The sequence below is a fragment of the Lonchura striata genome, chromosome 1 (genome assembly GCF_050655825.1).
Source record: "Lonchura striata isolate lonStrDom1 chromosome 1, ASM5065582v1, whole genome shotgun sequence".
NCBI lineage: Eukaryota > Metazoa > Chordata > Aves > Passeriformes > Estrildidae > Lonchura > Lonchura striata.
Genome location: NC_140703.1, coordinates 95,332,232 through 95,345,491, shown reverse-complemented (window position 1 = coordinate 95,345,491; position 13,260 = coordinate 95,332,232). Strand labels below are relative to the sequence as shown.

At 34.8% G+C, this 13,260-nt stretch overlaps 1 protein-coding gene across 7 annotated transcripts in view; it reads left to right on the top strand.

Annotated features, from left to right (window-relative positions):
* Window positions 1–13,260, top strand: part of MYO16 (myosin XVI) — a 356,937-nt gene that overhangs the window by 221,219 nt on the left and 122,458 nt on the right. For all 7 annotated transcript variants that reach the window (XM_031503852.3, XM_021545590.4, XM_021545595.4 and 4 more), the window contains exons 17-18: window positions 9,521–9,632; window positions 12,933–13,050. In XM_031503852.3, the coding sequence (XP_031359712.3) occupies window positions 9,521–9,632; window positions 12,933–13,050 (230 nt within the window). The remainder of the gene's footprint in view (window positions 1–9,520; window positions 9,633–12,932; window positions 13,051–13,260) is intronic.

The window sequence follows — 13,260 nt, the reverse complement described above, 5'->3', positions numbered from 1 at the left end:
GAGAAAAAAGCCAGAAGCTATTCATTATCATGTTCTGGAAATGTCATTTACTTCATTGATGTCAACTGTTTTGCTTTGTCTTTATCTCATTCCTGTTTACACATCAAACAGTGCTAAGTGCAAAGCAGCTTTTCCTCACTAAGCAGAATACATTGTCCTCCCATATTCACATGAGATATTTAAAGAAATAAAAAGGTTTGTTGAATTTTTTTACTCTGTGAGTTAGTAAGTATGGTAGAGATTATTGGAATATATTTTTGAAAGGTAATGGCTTTCTTTTATATACTCAATACCCTTTATCCCAGCAGTTCTAAAAGCATTTTTTAAAACATATGTAGAACTATGAAGTCATTAATTTTCAGCCAGGCTAATCAATCCTAAAATTTAATTATACCTAATTTGCATCTTGGGAATTAGTAAGTAGTCACAGGAATAACTAAACTCTTACAAAAATTTAATGTATTTTAGAGAAATACTTCACAAATATTTAATATGAGGGCAGTAAACTGACATAGTTTTAAGAATACTGGTTTTTAAGTGCTTATGTTTTGTCTGTAACTAACCCATATCTGAATGAACCTAAAGTAAAATTAACGGATCTGGTAATGTTGAATTTTTACTGATGACCATTGTACTTAATCAGGACTACTACCCTGAACTGCATGGGAAAGAGGAATGGGGACTGCAAAGGAAAAAGCCATATGCCTTTCACATAATTGTGCAAGTATATGGTTCATTGGGCAGCACTAATAAGGGGAAGGAAGGGATTTAGCTTGTTAATCCATGCTTCTTAATACAATGTCACATTAAATGACACCCACAACATACATATTGATTGTGTTAGAGCTGGAACCTGATTATGAAATACTGCTCCATCCTCCTGTGACATTGGCTCTCTTGAGATTTTTCAAGCGACAAAGCATCAACTAATGAAGATTTTGTAATAATGTTCTGGTTGAGACTTTATATAATGACAAGTAGAGCTGAAAGATAATTCTGTGTGGCTCATTGTGAAGTGTATCAGAGACTCCCCAGATGGTGTTGAGCAAAAAGTGCCATGGTTTTGTTGGGACACGCTCATCTAAGCTAAATAGCTAAATATTGTTTTCTGCACTATGCCTAGGTCATACAGTTACAGTTCAGGACTGTTTGTGTATCTTTGTAATCTCCATTGCATAGAGTAGAAATAAGTGTAAGATAATGTAATTAAGGCCTAAAAAATATGTAAGCAATGCTTGGGACAGCTGAAAGTCTAGGTCGCCAGTACTACTTATTTCCTCCAGACTCACACACCTCAGTCTGCCTTTCCTTCTTTCTCAGTGAACTAGAGCTCAACAGAGGGTCTTCACCTATAACTTCCAGTTATTGATATTTATTTTGATAATAAGATTCAATAGAAATCAGTGGGACAATGCATGGGTTTGAAGTTAGTTACACAGAAGTGTTTTGCTGAATTGGGGCAATACACAGTGGTGAAATAATTCATTATTCTACTTCACAGTACCTGTAAACCTGACAAGAAAAGAAACCAACTTCTTGTTTTTCCAGTGGCATAAAATCACTATATATGATGTCATGATGGGCATGGTCTGTGTCTGTTTTTGGAACAAGATTTTATAGCAGTTGGCACTGAGAGCACACTTGTGTATTCTTTTTAATGGCACATTTTAATTAAGGTCAAGCTGTAAGAAAAACCTTTATAGCATCAGAATAAAATGAATGTTTCCAGTCAGTATTCCTGAATCCATTCCATCTGACTGATGTGCTCTTCTCTGAGCTATGGGCACAATATTTCCTAGCAGTTGCCTTATGATTTATGGAGAGGCTCATGCATAGCAAGTGACAAGTCACTTCTATATCCTACTTATCATCATGATTAGAAAGAATTTGGACACGTCTGTGTGAGGGGAGATATATACAGGAAATCATATCCAGGATGAAGAAGATGTTTTGAAAGTGCCTAGTTTCAATCATCCCTTCTAAATTTCTTTAACCAAACAACACATAATGTTTTTGGAGAACTATTGCATGAGAGGTTTCCATAGGCTTACAGCGTGATATAAAAAAAACCAAAAAAATGCAAAACACCCCAAGCAAACAAACAAAAAAAAAACCAAACCAAAACAAACAACAGAAAAAAAAACCAAAACATGGGGTTTTTGTCCTAAAAGTTGGAACAAAAATCTTCTGGCTTTGATAAATGAATATTAAGCATCAGGATCTCAGTTTTAAGATTTTTATTTTTTAATATTTTAAATTTGTAAAAGAATATTATGACTTTTATTTGTATGCTATTTTTGTAAAATAAATAAGAGCTTTATAGAAAAAAATCTAGATTTTCTGATTCACAACATGATCTGCAGAGGCTTGCACTGCCTAATTGAGTCCTGTATGGAGCAAAGTATTGACAGAGAGTCCTGTATTTAGTGATCAGTTTATCTTGAGTATTTATTCTTTGCTCCTTCCATGTAAATTCTTTACGCAATATTTTTTGCCTCCTTTTAGCAAACAAAATATACTGTATTTTGTGTTCAACTGTGCCAGAGTAGGAGTTGATACTATTCTATTTCTCTCTGGATAAGTTATAGAGGTATCCTACTAATAGCAGAGAAATTACAAGTGGACAAGTGGATCAGCAAAAGAAAGCACATCATAGAAGTTTTAATTCTTCACAGGAGCCAGTTGGCCGAGAGTCTCAAAAAAGAACAGATTAGGACATTCAGTGCTTCTCATGCTTTTTTTTTTTTTTTTTCCAGTTTTTTTCTTTTACCAACTGAAGAAATATAAACAGAGAAAAATAATATTTTCCTTTGCTCTTGATTAAGAAAAGGCCTCTAGAGATCTGGTATACAATGGTACAAGCCTTTTTATCAAGACAGGATCTACTGTGCAAACAGAGAGGTCCTTTGAAAATCTATTGCCTCAGCAGCACAAAAGAAAGAAAATATAACTGATTTGTGACCTAATGCCAGGGCGGTTTCATCCAAGTTCACATTCATGTTCCCAGTTCTTATCAGGACCATGATTTTATCATTCCCAGATCTTGAAACTTGTTATTTTCTACCTCAGGATGGTGTTTAGAGTAAGCAAAGTTTTTGTTGTGACTTCCAGCCTTATCTTTTTTTTCACTTCATATGTGAAAAAGCATAAGAACTAAAGTCTAAGTTAATTCTGAGTTAATTTACTGTACACCTCTACCCAGAAGCCCAGTGGAATAAAAATCTTATCCTCCCTGAGTGATTATATGCAAGAAAGAATTCTTATTCAGCCATCCTGGTAGCCCTATTAATAAATCATAATTTCATGTGGAAGGTACATATCATTTACTGTCTAGATACAAAATCAAGCTAAACTGTATTTACTTGGAGATGTGGTGGTCATAGCATGTGTCCTGACAATTATTTTGATCCAGCTTTCACTGGATATTTTCACCAATTCCACTAGTTTGTTCTGTGCCCCCAGTCTTAAAAAAAAAAAAAATATCCAGGTATTTTGAGGATATATATATATATATATATATATATATATATATATATATATCTTAAAAGATATTTTATTTGGTTTCTAGCTCATAAAATATAATTAAAGTGTCTGGAAATTTTCTGATGATAAATTGGTCGTATCATTTTTTCTTAAATGTAAGGTTGATTTCTATAAAATTTAAGTTTTCTAAAATTTTAAAAAAGAAAGATGATTTAGAACTTGTCAAAATATTTGTTTTCAAGATCAGAAGAAATTTTCCTCCTCATAAAATAAAAATACAGTGCTTTTTTAACTACTACACTTCCTTGCTTTTCTGTGTGGTTTTGGTTGTTTGGTTTTGGTTGGGTTGTTTTTCTGGGGTTTTTTGGTATTAAAGATATATTGTCTCTTGCTAATCTGAGCACAGATTGTTCTGAGTATAAACAATTAGAAAAATGAAGATTTTTGCCTGTAACCTGAGGGATTTTTTTACTGAAGATCTTGACTGTGGTTGCTGAAATCCTTATTACCACAAGCAGCATTTACTTCACTCTCATCTATAATAGTTTCAAGACTTTTTTTGTACTGATTTTGTACTGTTTCCTTTATGCCAAACCTGGTATAGCCCAAAAAGCTGTACAACAAAATGGAGGTGTGTCAGCACTCACTCTCCACCAGAAAAGGAGTCAAGTGGGAAGCAGCTAGATGCTAGCTTAAAAACAATCCCAACTACCTTTTTAAATCGTAGGGATTTAAAATTTAAAATTTTACAGTGACTTAGAACCACTTAATGATTTTACCCTACCAAGAGTTCTTTTAATTATTAATGAAAAGATGTTTTTACTTCAGGAGAGACCTCAGAAAGGCAATGTCCATCTGACAAATCTACAGTTCATCTTCAATTGAAACCAAATTCTAACAGTCCAGACAAAAGGGAATTTCTGGTGAATTGGTTGCAACCCATGAATCTCTTTCAGACAGTTTCCCTGCCAGATATGACTGGAACCACTGCAGTGAAGTAGATATTTCTTTATCCTACAGAGCAATATGTAATATTGTGTGTGGCATAAAATGGCTGCTCCTACAGAATAGGTGAACATTTCAGATGCCAGATTCTACAAATGCAAAGTGATTAGGATAGTGTTTTGGTAATGTTTAATTTATTTTGTTAGTGAAATATCAATGTTTATTATCAGATGTATTTTTGTTTTTTCACAGATTTTAAATAAATGTAGCAGTTCTAAGCATAAACAGAAATTACATGAATTGTTTATGTTGAATGAGGTAGATCACTTTGTTACTATATGCACTTGGGTTACACTTCAAAAGAAAATAAATTAATGTAAATCAGGTATTATTTTGCTGAGTTTCTGTCAGCAGCAAACTAATACTCAAAAATTTTGTTTTTAGTCTTTGCTTGTCTTAGCTAGTTGTAGCTTTAGTCTCATTATTTGCTCAGTCATCTAAGCAGAGGATTAATTATTTGAACAAAGTATTTAACTGGTAGGTTTATGTAGAAAATTTTGAAAAATGCTTATGTCACAAAAGTTCAGTATTGCTCAGATAAGGTAACATACATATTTCTTCTTATTATTTGAGATCTGTGTACCAAATATATAAGTCGAATAATTGTGATTATGTGCAACCATTTTAAGGAGAAAGATAAGGTAAACAGGTAAAGTAATTATGGAATTATATGGGTCGATAATATTTAAGAACTGAATGCCATGAAAAGTACTTTTTTATACTCTTGGTTGTACTAGTCATACTCTTACCTGAAAATATGATCTATGGTGTCATTTTAATGATAGTTCAAAAATTGCATATTATGATTAACAATAATCTAAAAAATTACCACCATTGACTTTATCTTCTAAATACTATTTTTTTTCCTTGTATAGACTAGAATAGATTAGATTGCTACGTTGCTGCAAATTAGAACTTTTAGGGAAAAAATCAGGAAGAAAGATTCTATAGTCAATTATTTCTCACTAAATGTCTAGTTTCTCATGAAAAATCAAGTGTACCATTGTGCTTTACTGAAAGTGACTATACTGCAATTCAATTAGTTGATCTTCTTTAAAAAAAAAAAAGTTTTGTGAATCAGTGAGTTTCTTCTTTTCTGAAATAAAAATCACCAACCATATGTTTAGAACTTTTTTGTGTGCTGATAAACTGTCTGTTAAAAGTACTAGTCCGATGCCAATATCAGCATGATATTGCTGACATAATATTGCACCATTTAAACAAGTAGTTACAGTCAGCGAAAAGGGATTAATTACCAGAACTGCAGAAACTCTTTGGTTTGTCAGTTCTGAGAGAGATAAAAACATCACTTGTCTGGGTAGCTACCTTCATTTAAGAGGCTCAACTTCATCCAAAATCTGAGAATCTTTTTCTAAAGCTACAGTAAATTAATTTGCCTGTGCATTTACAGAATGATTTGCCCACATAGATATGCCAGTAAGGCTAAGTAAAATTGCACTAAGTAAGCATGAAACCGGTGCACAGCCTGAGTGCATCAGATATTATGGAACATCAGCTCTGGATTGTATAGCAGTAGTACCTCTTTTACTAAAATTATTAGCAACACTCAGGAGTCACGAGATCTGGTTTACATTTGAACACAGACTATTTTGTTGGAAATTTATAGGAACATTGCACACACTCAAATAATATTGTAGGTGTTCATGGGTATAGTTCACAATAGTAAAAATCAAAGTAAAAATAATAAATAAAATCTCCATGTAGATTGAAAATCTAAATTTTAAGCAGTTTAGTTCCTCTTCATCACTAGCAATGCCAGTCTGCCCAGGCCACTTGAATGTCAAAAGACAAAAATACACTATAAATATGATGAAAGCTACTCATCCTAGAAAAAAGTTTATATTTTATGTAAAAATTATGTATCTTCAACCAAGAAATGTTTATTATTATTAGGACTTTTGCACTGTGACACATCTCTTTCGTCTTGCCTTAATTTTGTAGAAGAGGGGATAATTTAAGATTTGTTCTGGACTCTAGTTCTTAAGCATAAATAGGTGACAGTAGTAATATTGAGACAAATGATGTCTCAAACCCTTGTAGTCCTCAACATCTTTAAGGTGGAAAGAACGAGCTGCTAGGGAACTGTTTTAAAAGAAAACTAAAAGTCTATCTAAATGTTACTAAGTTTCTGAGGCAGAATGAACTTAATAAATAGGAAAATATATTTCCTTGTATGGTTAGAAAATATTATGTTACATTGTATATTTCCTACATTTTGTGAGGGTTATATGATACCCATCAGCAGTTCCAAGTATTCCATATGATTGATCTGTCCTTAATATGAGTATACTCTGTATTATAAATGTATAACAGTCAAATGTGCAAATCTTCAAAGCAATGTTTCATATTTCATTAGTCCTTAAATAGTTTGGAAAATGAGTGGGCCTCATGAAATGTTATAAAATAATTTGAGTGCTTTTAGACTGGGGAAACTAAATTGAAGTGCACCTTAGAAAATGTCCAACTATATCCCTTCCCAAGAGCACCAGCACATCTGCTGATTAAAAGTCTTCAGGACGCGTATAGCTGGGAAAGTCAGATGCTATTCCAACAGGCAAGTCCCAGCAGCTGCTGCAGTTTATGGATGGTTTGTAGAGCCACAGGCACCTGGTTTGGCAGGTACCCACTTTGCCCCCTGCTGAATCAGCAAGCACTGTGCTGAAGGCAAGAACTGGCACGTGTGGTTGCAGCTCAGCCCTTGTCTCTCAGGGAGTGAGGGCTCTGCACCACTTTGCTGGGCTGCAGCTTGCTTTCAGAGGGGTTGGTAGTATTCACACAGCTTTCTGCAACAGCAGTACCCACCAGCACTTCAGCTGTGCTAAAAAAGTGCTGGTTAAATGGGGTGGCTTAAAAAGAAGTGTGGAGTGTTCTCTTCACACATCAGGAAAGACTACTCCTGTTCAGTATAGAGAGAGACAAAGAGTTATTTAGGGAGAAAACCATTGAGGAGGAAGGGTTTTTTGCAGAAATGGCCATATGCTTCCAACTCCTACAGCATTCAACAATAGAATGTTTTGACAGCAGAGTGGCTGCTGCTGTAAATCTCTGAATTATGGAGCAAAAGTGCCACCACTTATGATGCATAACATGTTACTGGCATAAACTCATGCAGCAGTTCAGAAGAGTGGAAAGTTTTCTGACGGATTAACCTTTACACCAGAAGGTTCTATGCCAGATTCAGTATTAAATGTATTCTAGGCTGCTTTTGATCCTACAGGCAATGTAAAAATCCCCAGGAAAAAAAAAAAAAAAAAAAAAAAAAAAAAAAAGGAAAAACCCAAAAAAATCATAAATCTGACTATGTATCATCTGCTATAGTTGATTTGACAGCAATTTTATCATTTCTACCTATCTCAGTCTGACAAAATGAATGTTTTAGTAACCTTGAGGAACCAGTGCTGAGTCCTGGCAGTGATGCTCACAGACACACGTTCTCAATGGCTTGTGAGCCACCAGCTTTATCCACTGATATGAGAGGCTTGTTCATACTTGAGATGACTGCTGAGTTAGTCCTCCTGTGGGTGTAAAAGGTACTTATGCTCCTAGGCACACATTTTTAACCCCATCATTTTTCTTCTGCCCACTTGCTGGGGTAAATTATGCCATTATCACTGCAAAGGGAATCCACACTGGTAAATCTGATATGGATTCACTAAAAATGCACTTTATGTTTCATTGTGGGTACTACTTAAACCTCATCTGTTATAAAAGTGCAAATACTAAATAATTCTTCCTACATGCATTCATGTAAAAGGGCATCCTTATAAGAGCTACCACCCTACTAGAGTGCTTCCAGACCTTCTGCGGTAATAGTTTATTTTGGAACTATGTCTCCTCTATAGTGGTATGAGAACATGATTGCAAACAAGAATTGTCAAAAATTAAACCAGTATTGTTTCCCATATTTAAGTGACAGATCGTGGACTGAACATCAGTAGAGAGCAGAATACTTGTGGGGAATTTTTGTTGTAATTGTGATGAAGGGTGAGGGCTGAAATGTGTGTAAATTGTCTACCTTTCTTGGTGCAGTGATGATGTTATTTGGACAAAGGTGTGGAGAGTTGTTTATTTAAGTGACATTTGTGAAGATTGCAGATTTTGTGATGAATGTGTATTTTAATGATTATGCTCATTTGATGAAAACAAGAAAAGAAAATATCTTACATATTCAGCATCATGTTATTAGAAGTCAGATCCTGTAAGATATTCAGACACCTCACTCTTAGTGATTTCAGCTCCATAAGATACCTGAATACTTTTAAAAATATGGACTTACTTCGAGGGTCAAAATAAATGGTTGTAAATACTAGATTGCTGCACTTTTCAATTATCTATTTTGTTACAGTTTGTGATTAATCTATTTTGTGTTATTACTCTTTATGTTGATTACATTTTCTTTTTCCCGAGTTAGCTGCTGCACTAGTCTCTCTCTCTGATAATCTGTTATCTCTGTTAATCTCTGCTAATTGTTTTTAGGAAGGTACATAAAATTGCCTTTTGCTTTGCAGTGTGCAAGGCTGTACACCTTAAGGGCTGTACACTTACTACTCTATGTACTTCGTTACTGCTTCATTTTGAGAGATGTTGAGTACACCCATCACCCATTCAGCTGCTGGGGGAAGGAATGATCATTGTGGTAGTTAAGGGCTGATCTATTCCCTCATCAGCAAGAGGGGAATTTGGAGCAGTCAGAGCTATCAGAAGTTTTCTTCAAATCTACCTTCTGAAGGGGAATCTCTGGTAGTGCAAGAGTGGCAAAACTGGCAATGGTATAAACCCAGTTTGAAATTTCAGCTGCCATGTAGGACTAAAGTTAGGGCTGTGGGGAGTCTTAAGCAAAAGTTTAAGAAAGAAATACAGCATGTTCTGTCACTGGTACTGCTCCCTCCAAAGGCTGAGAAAAATCTGCAGTAAACCTCTGGTTAGAAATGTAAAGCTGAACTTTAACTTCAAAAGCTTGATCATGCACCAGCCTTGTAAATACCAGATATTCTGTTTTCCCTCTTTGCAGGTATCTAAGCCAGACTGTATCAGAAGAGGCGATGTTAGCAGCCAATCCTCAAAACAGGGAGAAATTCACCATACTGAAACAAGCTCTAGGTGCTCTGGGATTCAACAGCCTGGTAAGTTACATGAGGTTATGTTATATGTGGCTAAGTAATCATATTAGCTGAAAGCAGGCCATAAGTAACTCTCGCAGATAACCTTTTGTGGGTAAGAGAAGCACCTTTCTGTCTTTTTTTTTTCCCCATGTTAGTTAAGACATTGAAACAAATACAGCACTAGTTCACTCCAGGGAAATTACTGTAATCACTTTTAATTAGACACAGAACCAACAATGTAAATCTTTCTCACTCCTAAAGATTCACAAAACAGCTTCAAGGTATACTACTCTGAACAATTAAATTACATAGATAAAAAGAAGCAATCAAATCCCATATGACACCTCATAAAAGTCACGGAAATTTTTTCCTCTTCCTGATTATCTCCCCATCCTTTTTAATTTTATGAAACACACATATGCTAACAGCACCTGAAAATAAGTAAATACCTATTTAGGAAAGAAAATTAGAGTCAGGTAACTTGAAAGAGCTGGCTTAATTCCCCAAAAGTAACAAGAGGATAGACTTGCTGTTTGTCTTTAATTCTATGAAATTAATGAAGAAGATAATTTGGAAAATTAATCAAGAAGAGGTTCTAGGGGACAGAGGTGTGAAAGAAATAAGAAGAAATAGAAGGATAAATATAAGAATTCATGTAAGCTGTGCATCCCTTCAAGATACTACAATGCTTAACAAACTCCCCATATTTCTTAAGTATGTGTATGCTACCTAGCACTCTGTAGCTGGAACACTTCTGCAAGAGAAATACATAAGCAACAGTAGTTTTAGGAGGTAAGAACTTGCTCCTGTACAATATAATTAGAAAGAAGGAGACAAAAGGTTAATGTAAATATACGTTAAAACATCATCAAAAATGACAGATGGGCAGCAGTTGTAATAAAAAAAGGATCAAGGGCTATCAGCAAAACTTTGTTAATCTGCTAAAGCTGTAATTTAAGTGGGAGATAGACTTCTGTGGTGGTAGTGGTACATCATGGAGCTGTTTGGCATGTTAAAGCAGTAAAAATTGTCACCTTTCAATGTAACGAAGAGTAGGGGAGTAGGGTTTATTTTAATTAATGTTCATGAGGCCATATACAAAATTGAACACAGATTACTATATTTGACAATATTATTCCTCACTTTTAGTGGCTAAAGCTCTGTACTATGAGATTTCAATAACATAAGTCCAGAAACTTTTGGATTAAACCCAGTGTTCACAGTTTCGTGGATCTCTCTTGTTCTTTCATTAATGTTTCTGTTCTGTTGAGGAAGGGGTTCAGCCCGTAAGTAAATAATTGAATGCTAAATAGATCATGATTTGTAAGCTTGCAGTAACTGTCTGAGAATGCTTCATATACAGTTTTCTTTTGAGTCCAGTACTTCACGCAGAATTCTTGAAAATAAGTTACCCTTCAGAAAAGTGTCAACATCTTGAAAGCTGCTCTGTAGTCAGGCAGCATTAGAATAATATTTAGGGGACAAGAAATCTGTGAAACTCTCAAGTACTGCAGGCTGATCTCCTGTGTTGAATGTTAGATGGCAATATGAAGATAAAACACATTCCTAAAATTTCTACCCATTACTTCTGAGGTGCAGGGAGAGGTCTGTATGTATCATTCTTTGACTACATAGCCATTTAATGATACAGTAGATAATCCTTTTGAAGAACTACATAAAAATTCCTTAGCAGTCATTACTGCTATCTTCCAAAGAATGTTAGTGTTTATTAAAACCAACTACTGTTTTAAAGGTGGGGAAACATGCATATTACACAGTGATAAAGTGTTTGAGACTCTGGAATGTGAAATATACCTGAGACTTTACCAAAGTCACCAGAATCAAAAGCTATCCCAGTCCACTGTCATTCAGTACTGCACAGTAATCCCCAAACCAGTTCTGAAAGAGTTAACCTACAAGCAAGGAGTGCCATTTCACCTTGCCTGAGATACCATCCCAAGAAGCAGAGAATAGCAGTGAATGTCAGTTTGAATGCTATATTAGCATAACTTCTATTTTGAGTGTTATCTTGTTTAGACTTTGTATATATTGGATTTTTTGAATTTTCAGCTTTGGTACCATGTAATACTAAAATACACTGTTGCCCTATTGACACCTCTCTCATACAGTAAGAGATTGACATTCTTGTCTTAAAGTGTAGTTTAGAGAAGCAAACATGCTTAAACAGCACTGGAGGTGCTATAATCTACCCCAGAAAGACTGTAAGCTTTTCTAATGTCCTTTGATGATTGACATATTTATCAGGGAAAGGAACATGAAGAAATGAAGAAGAAAACTTGAGAAAAAAAAAGGGTGTGTTAGCTAAGTATTTAATTAGATTTAATTAGTAGTGTATGTATAATCTTACTCTGCAAATTCTGATAAGTGAAATTTTCTCAATGTCACTTCTGCAGTTTCAGAAGATTCAGGTTCTAAATATTATTTTTCAAAAGTATTTCAAGAATTATCAATTATTTTGCTGCACATAATGCCCTGTAATGTCATAGTGGATATCAGGTTTCCTGTTTTACCATTTTAAGAAGCTCCATTGTTATATAACTGACCTTCCAAAAAAAAAATCTTCCAAAAACACACAATGCTTTCCATATTTTAGGATTCAAGGTTCATATTCCATGAATCATATTTTTCCTTGAATTTAAAAATACTTTAAATTAATACTTAATTAAATTAATACTTAATTAACCAACAAAAACAGTCAAAGAAAGTTAGTTTTCTTCTTGCTGTGATAAAAAGGAGGCCAGAAAGATGCTGTCCCTAAAGATAAATGCTTCACAATTTGACACATCTCAGAAGAGTATGCAATTCCAGAGGGAAAGTGTGAGGGTAAGGAAAGTTGCTTTTCTTTCTTTCAGATCTTAATTACAGCTTTTCATACCAAGAACCTATAGAACTAGACACTTTGATATTTTTGAGGCAAAAAATGTCCTGGCTGTTCCCAGATACATAAATTGTCTGAATGGAAATTCTCTATGGACAAGATAAGTTTTATTTCTTGGAGAAACAATGCATCTATTAAAGATGTATCAGTATTTTTATCACACTGGGAAAAACTTTCTTAACCTGGTGGTTAATGTGACATCAAAACAAGGAAATAAAAAGTAATTTTGTTAGTTCATGTCCTAGCTAGGTTCCAGTTTGATTTCAAATTTTCTGTTAATAATTCACATGTGAATACTTTTCAACTTATCAAATGCTGATGACACAAACTAACAGAATTTATATTTTTATAAAGCATTGCCTTGCACTGGTGTTTCCAACAGCTCTTTCCTTTATCTTTAATTCTGAAAAAAATGTGTGCAGGAGGTGGAGAACCTGTTTGTGATTCTCTCAGCAATTCTGCATCTCGGAGACATTCGCTTTACGTCCCTGACAGATGCTGAGACAGCGTTCGTGTCAGACCTGCAGCTGCTGGAGCAAGGTCAGTAGGACACGACCTTGGAGCATCCCCTGCTTGCTCCCTCAGCAGGGAAGTTGCACTGTTCCACCGACAGATGGAAACACAATTCCAGGGAGACAAAAAAAAAAAAAAAGACTTCTGAAAATTCATAACCGTGGGAAGGCAGTAGGCAGTATCCAATTCATTTGGATGTTTTATAAATTACAGATTTTTATGGGATGAAATAAAGTG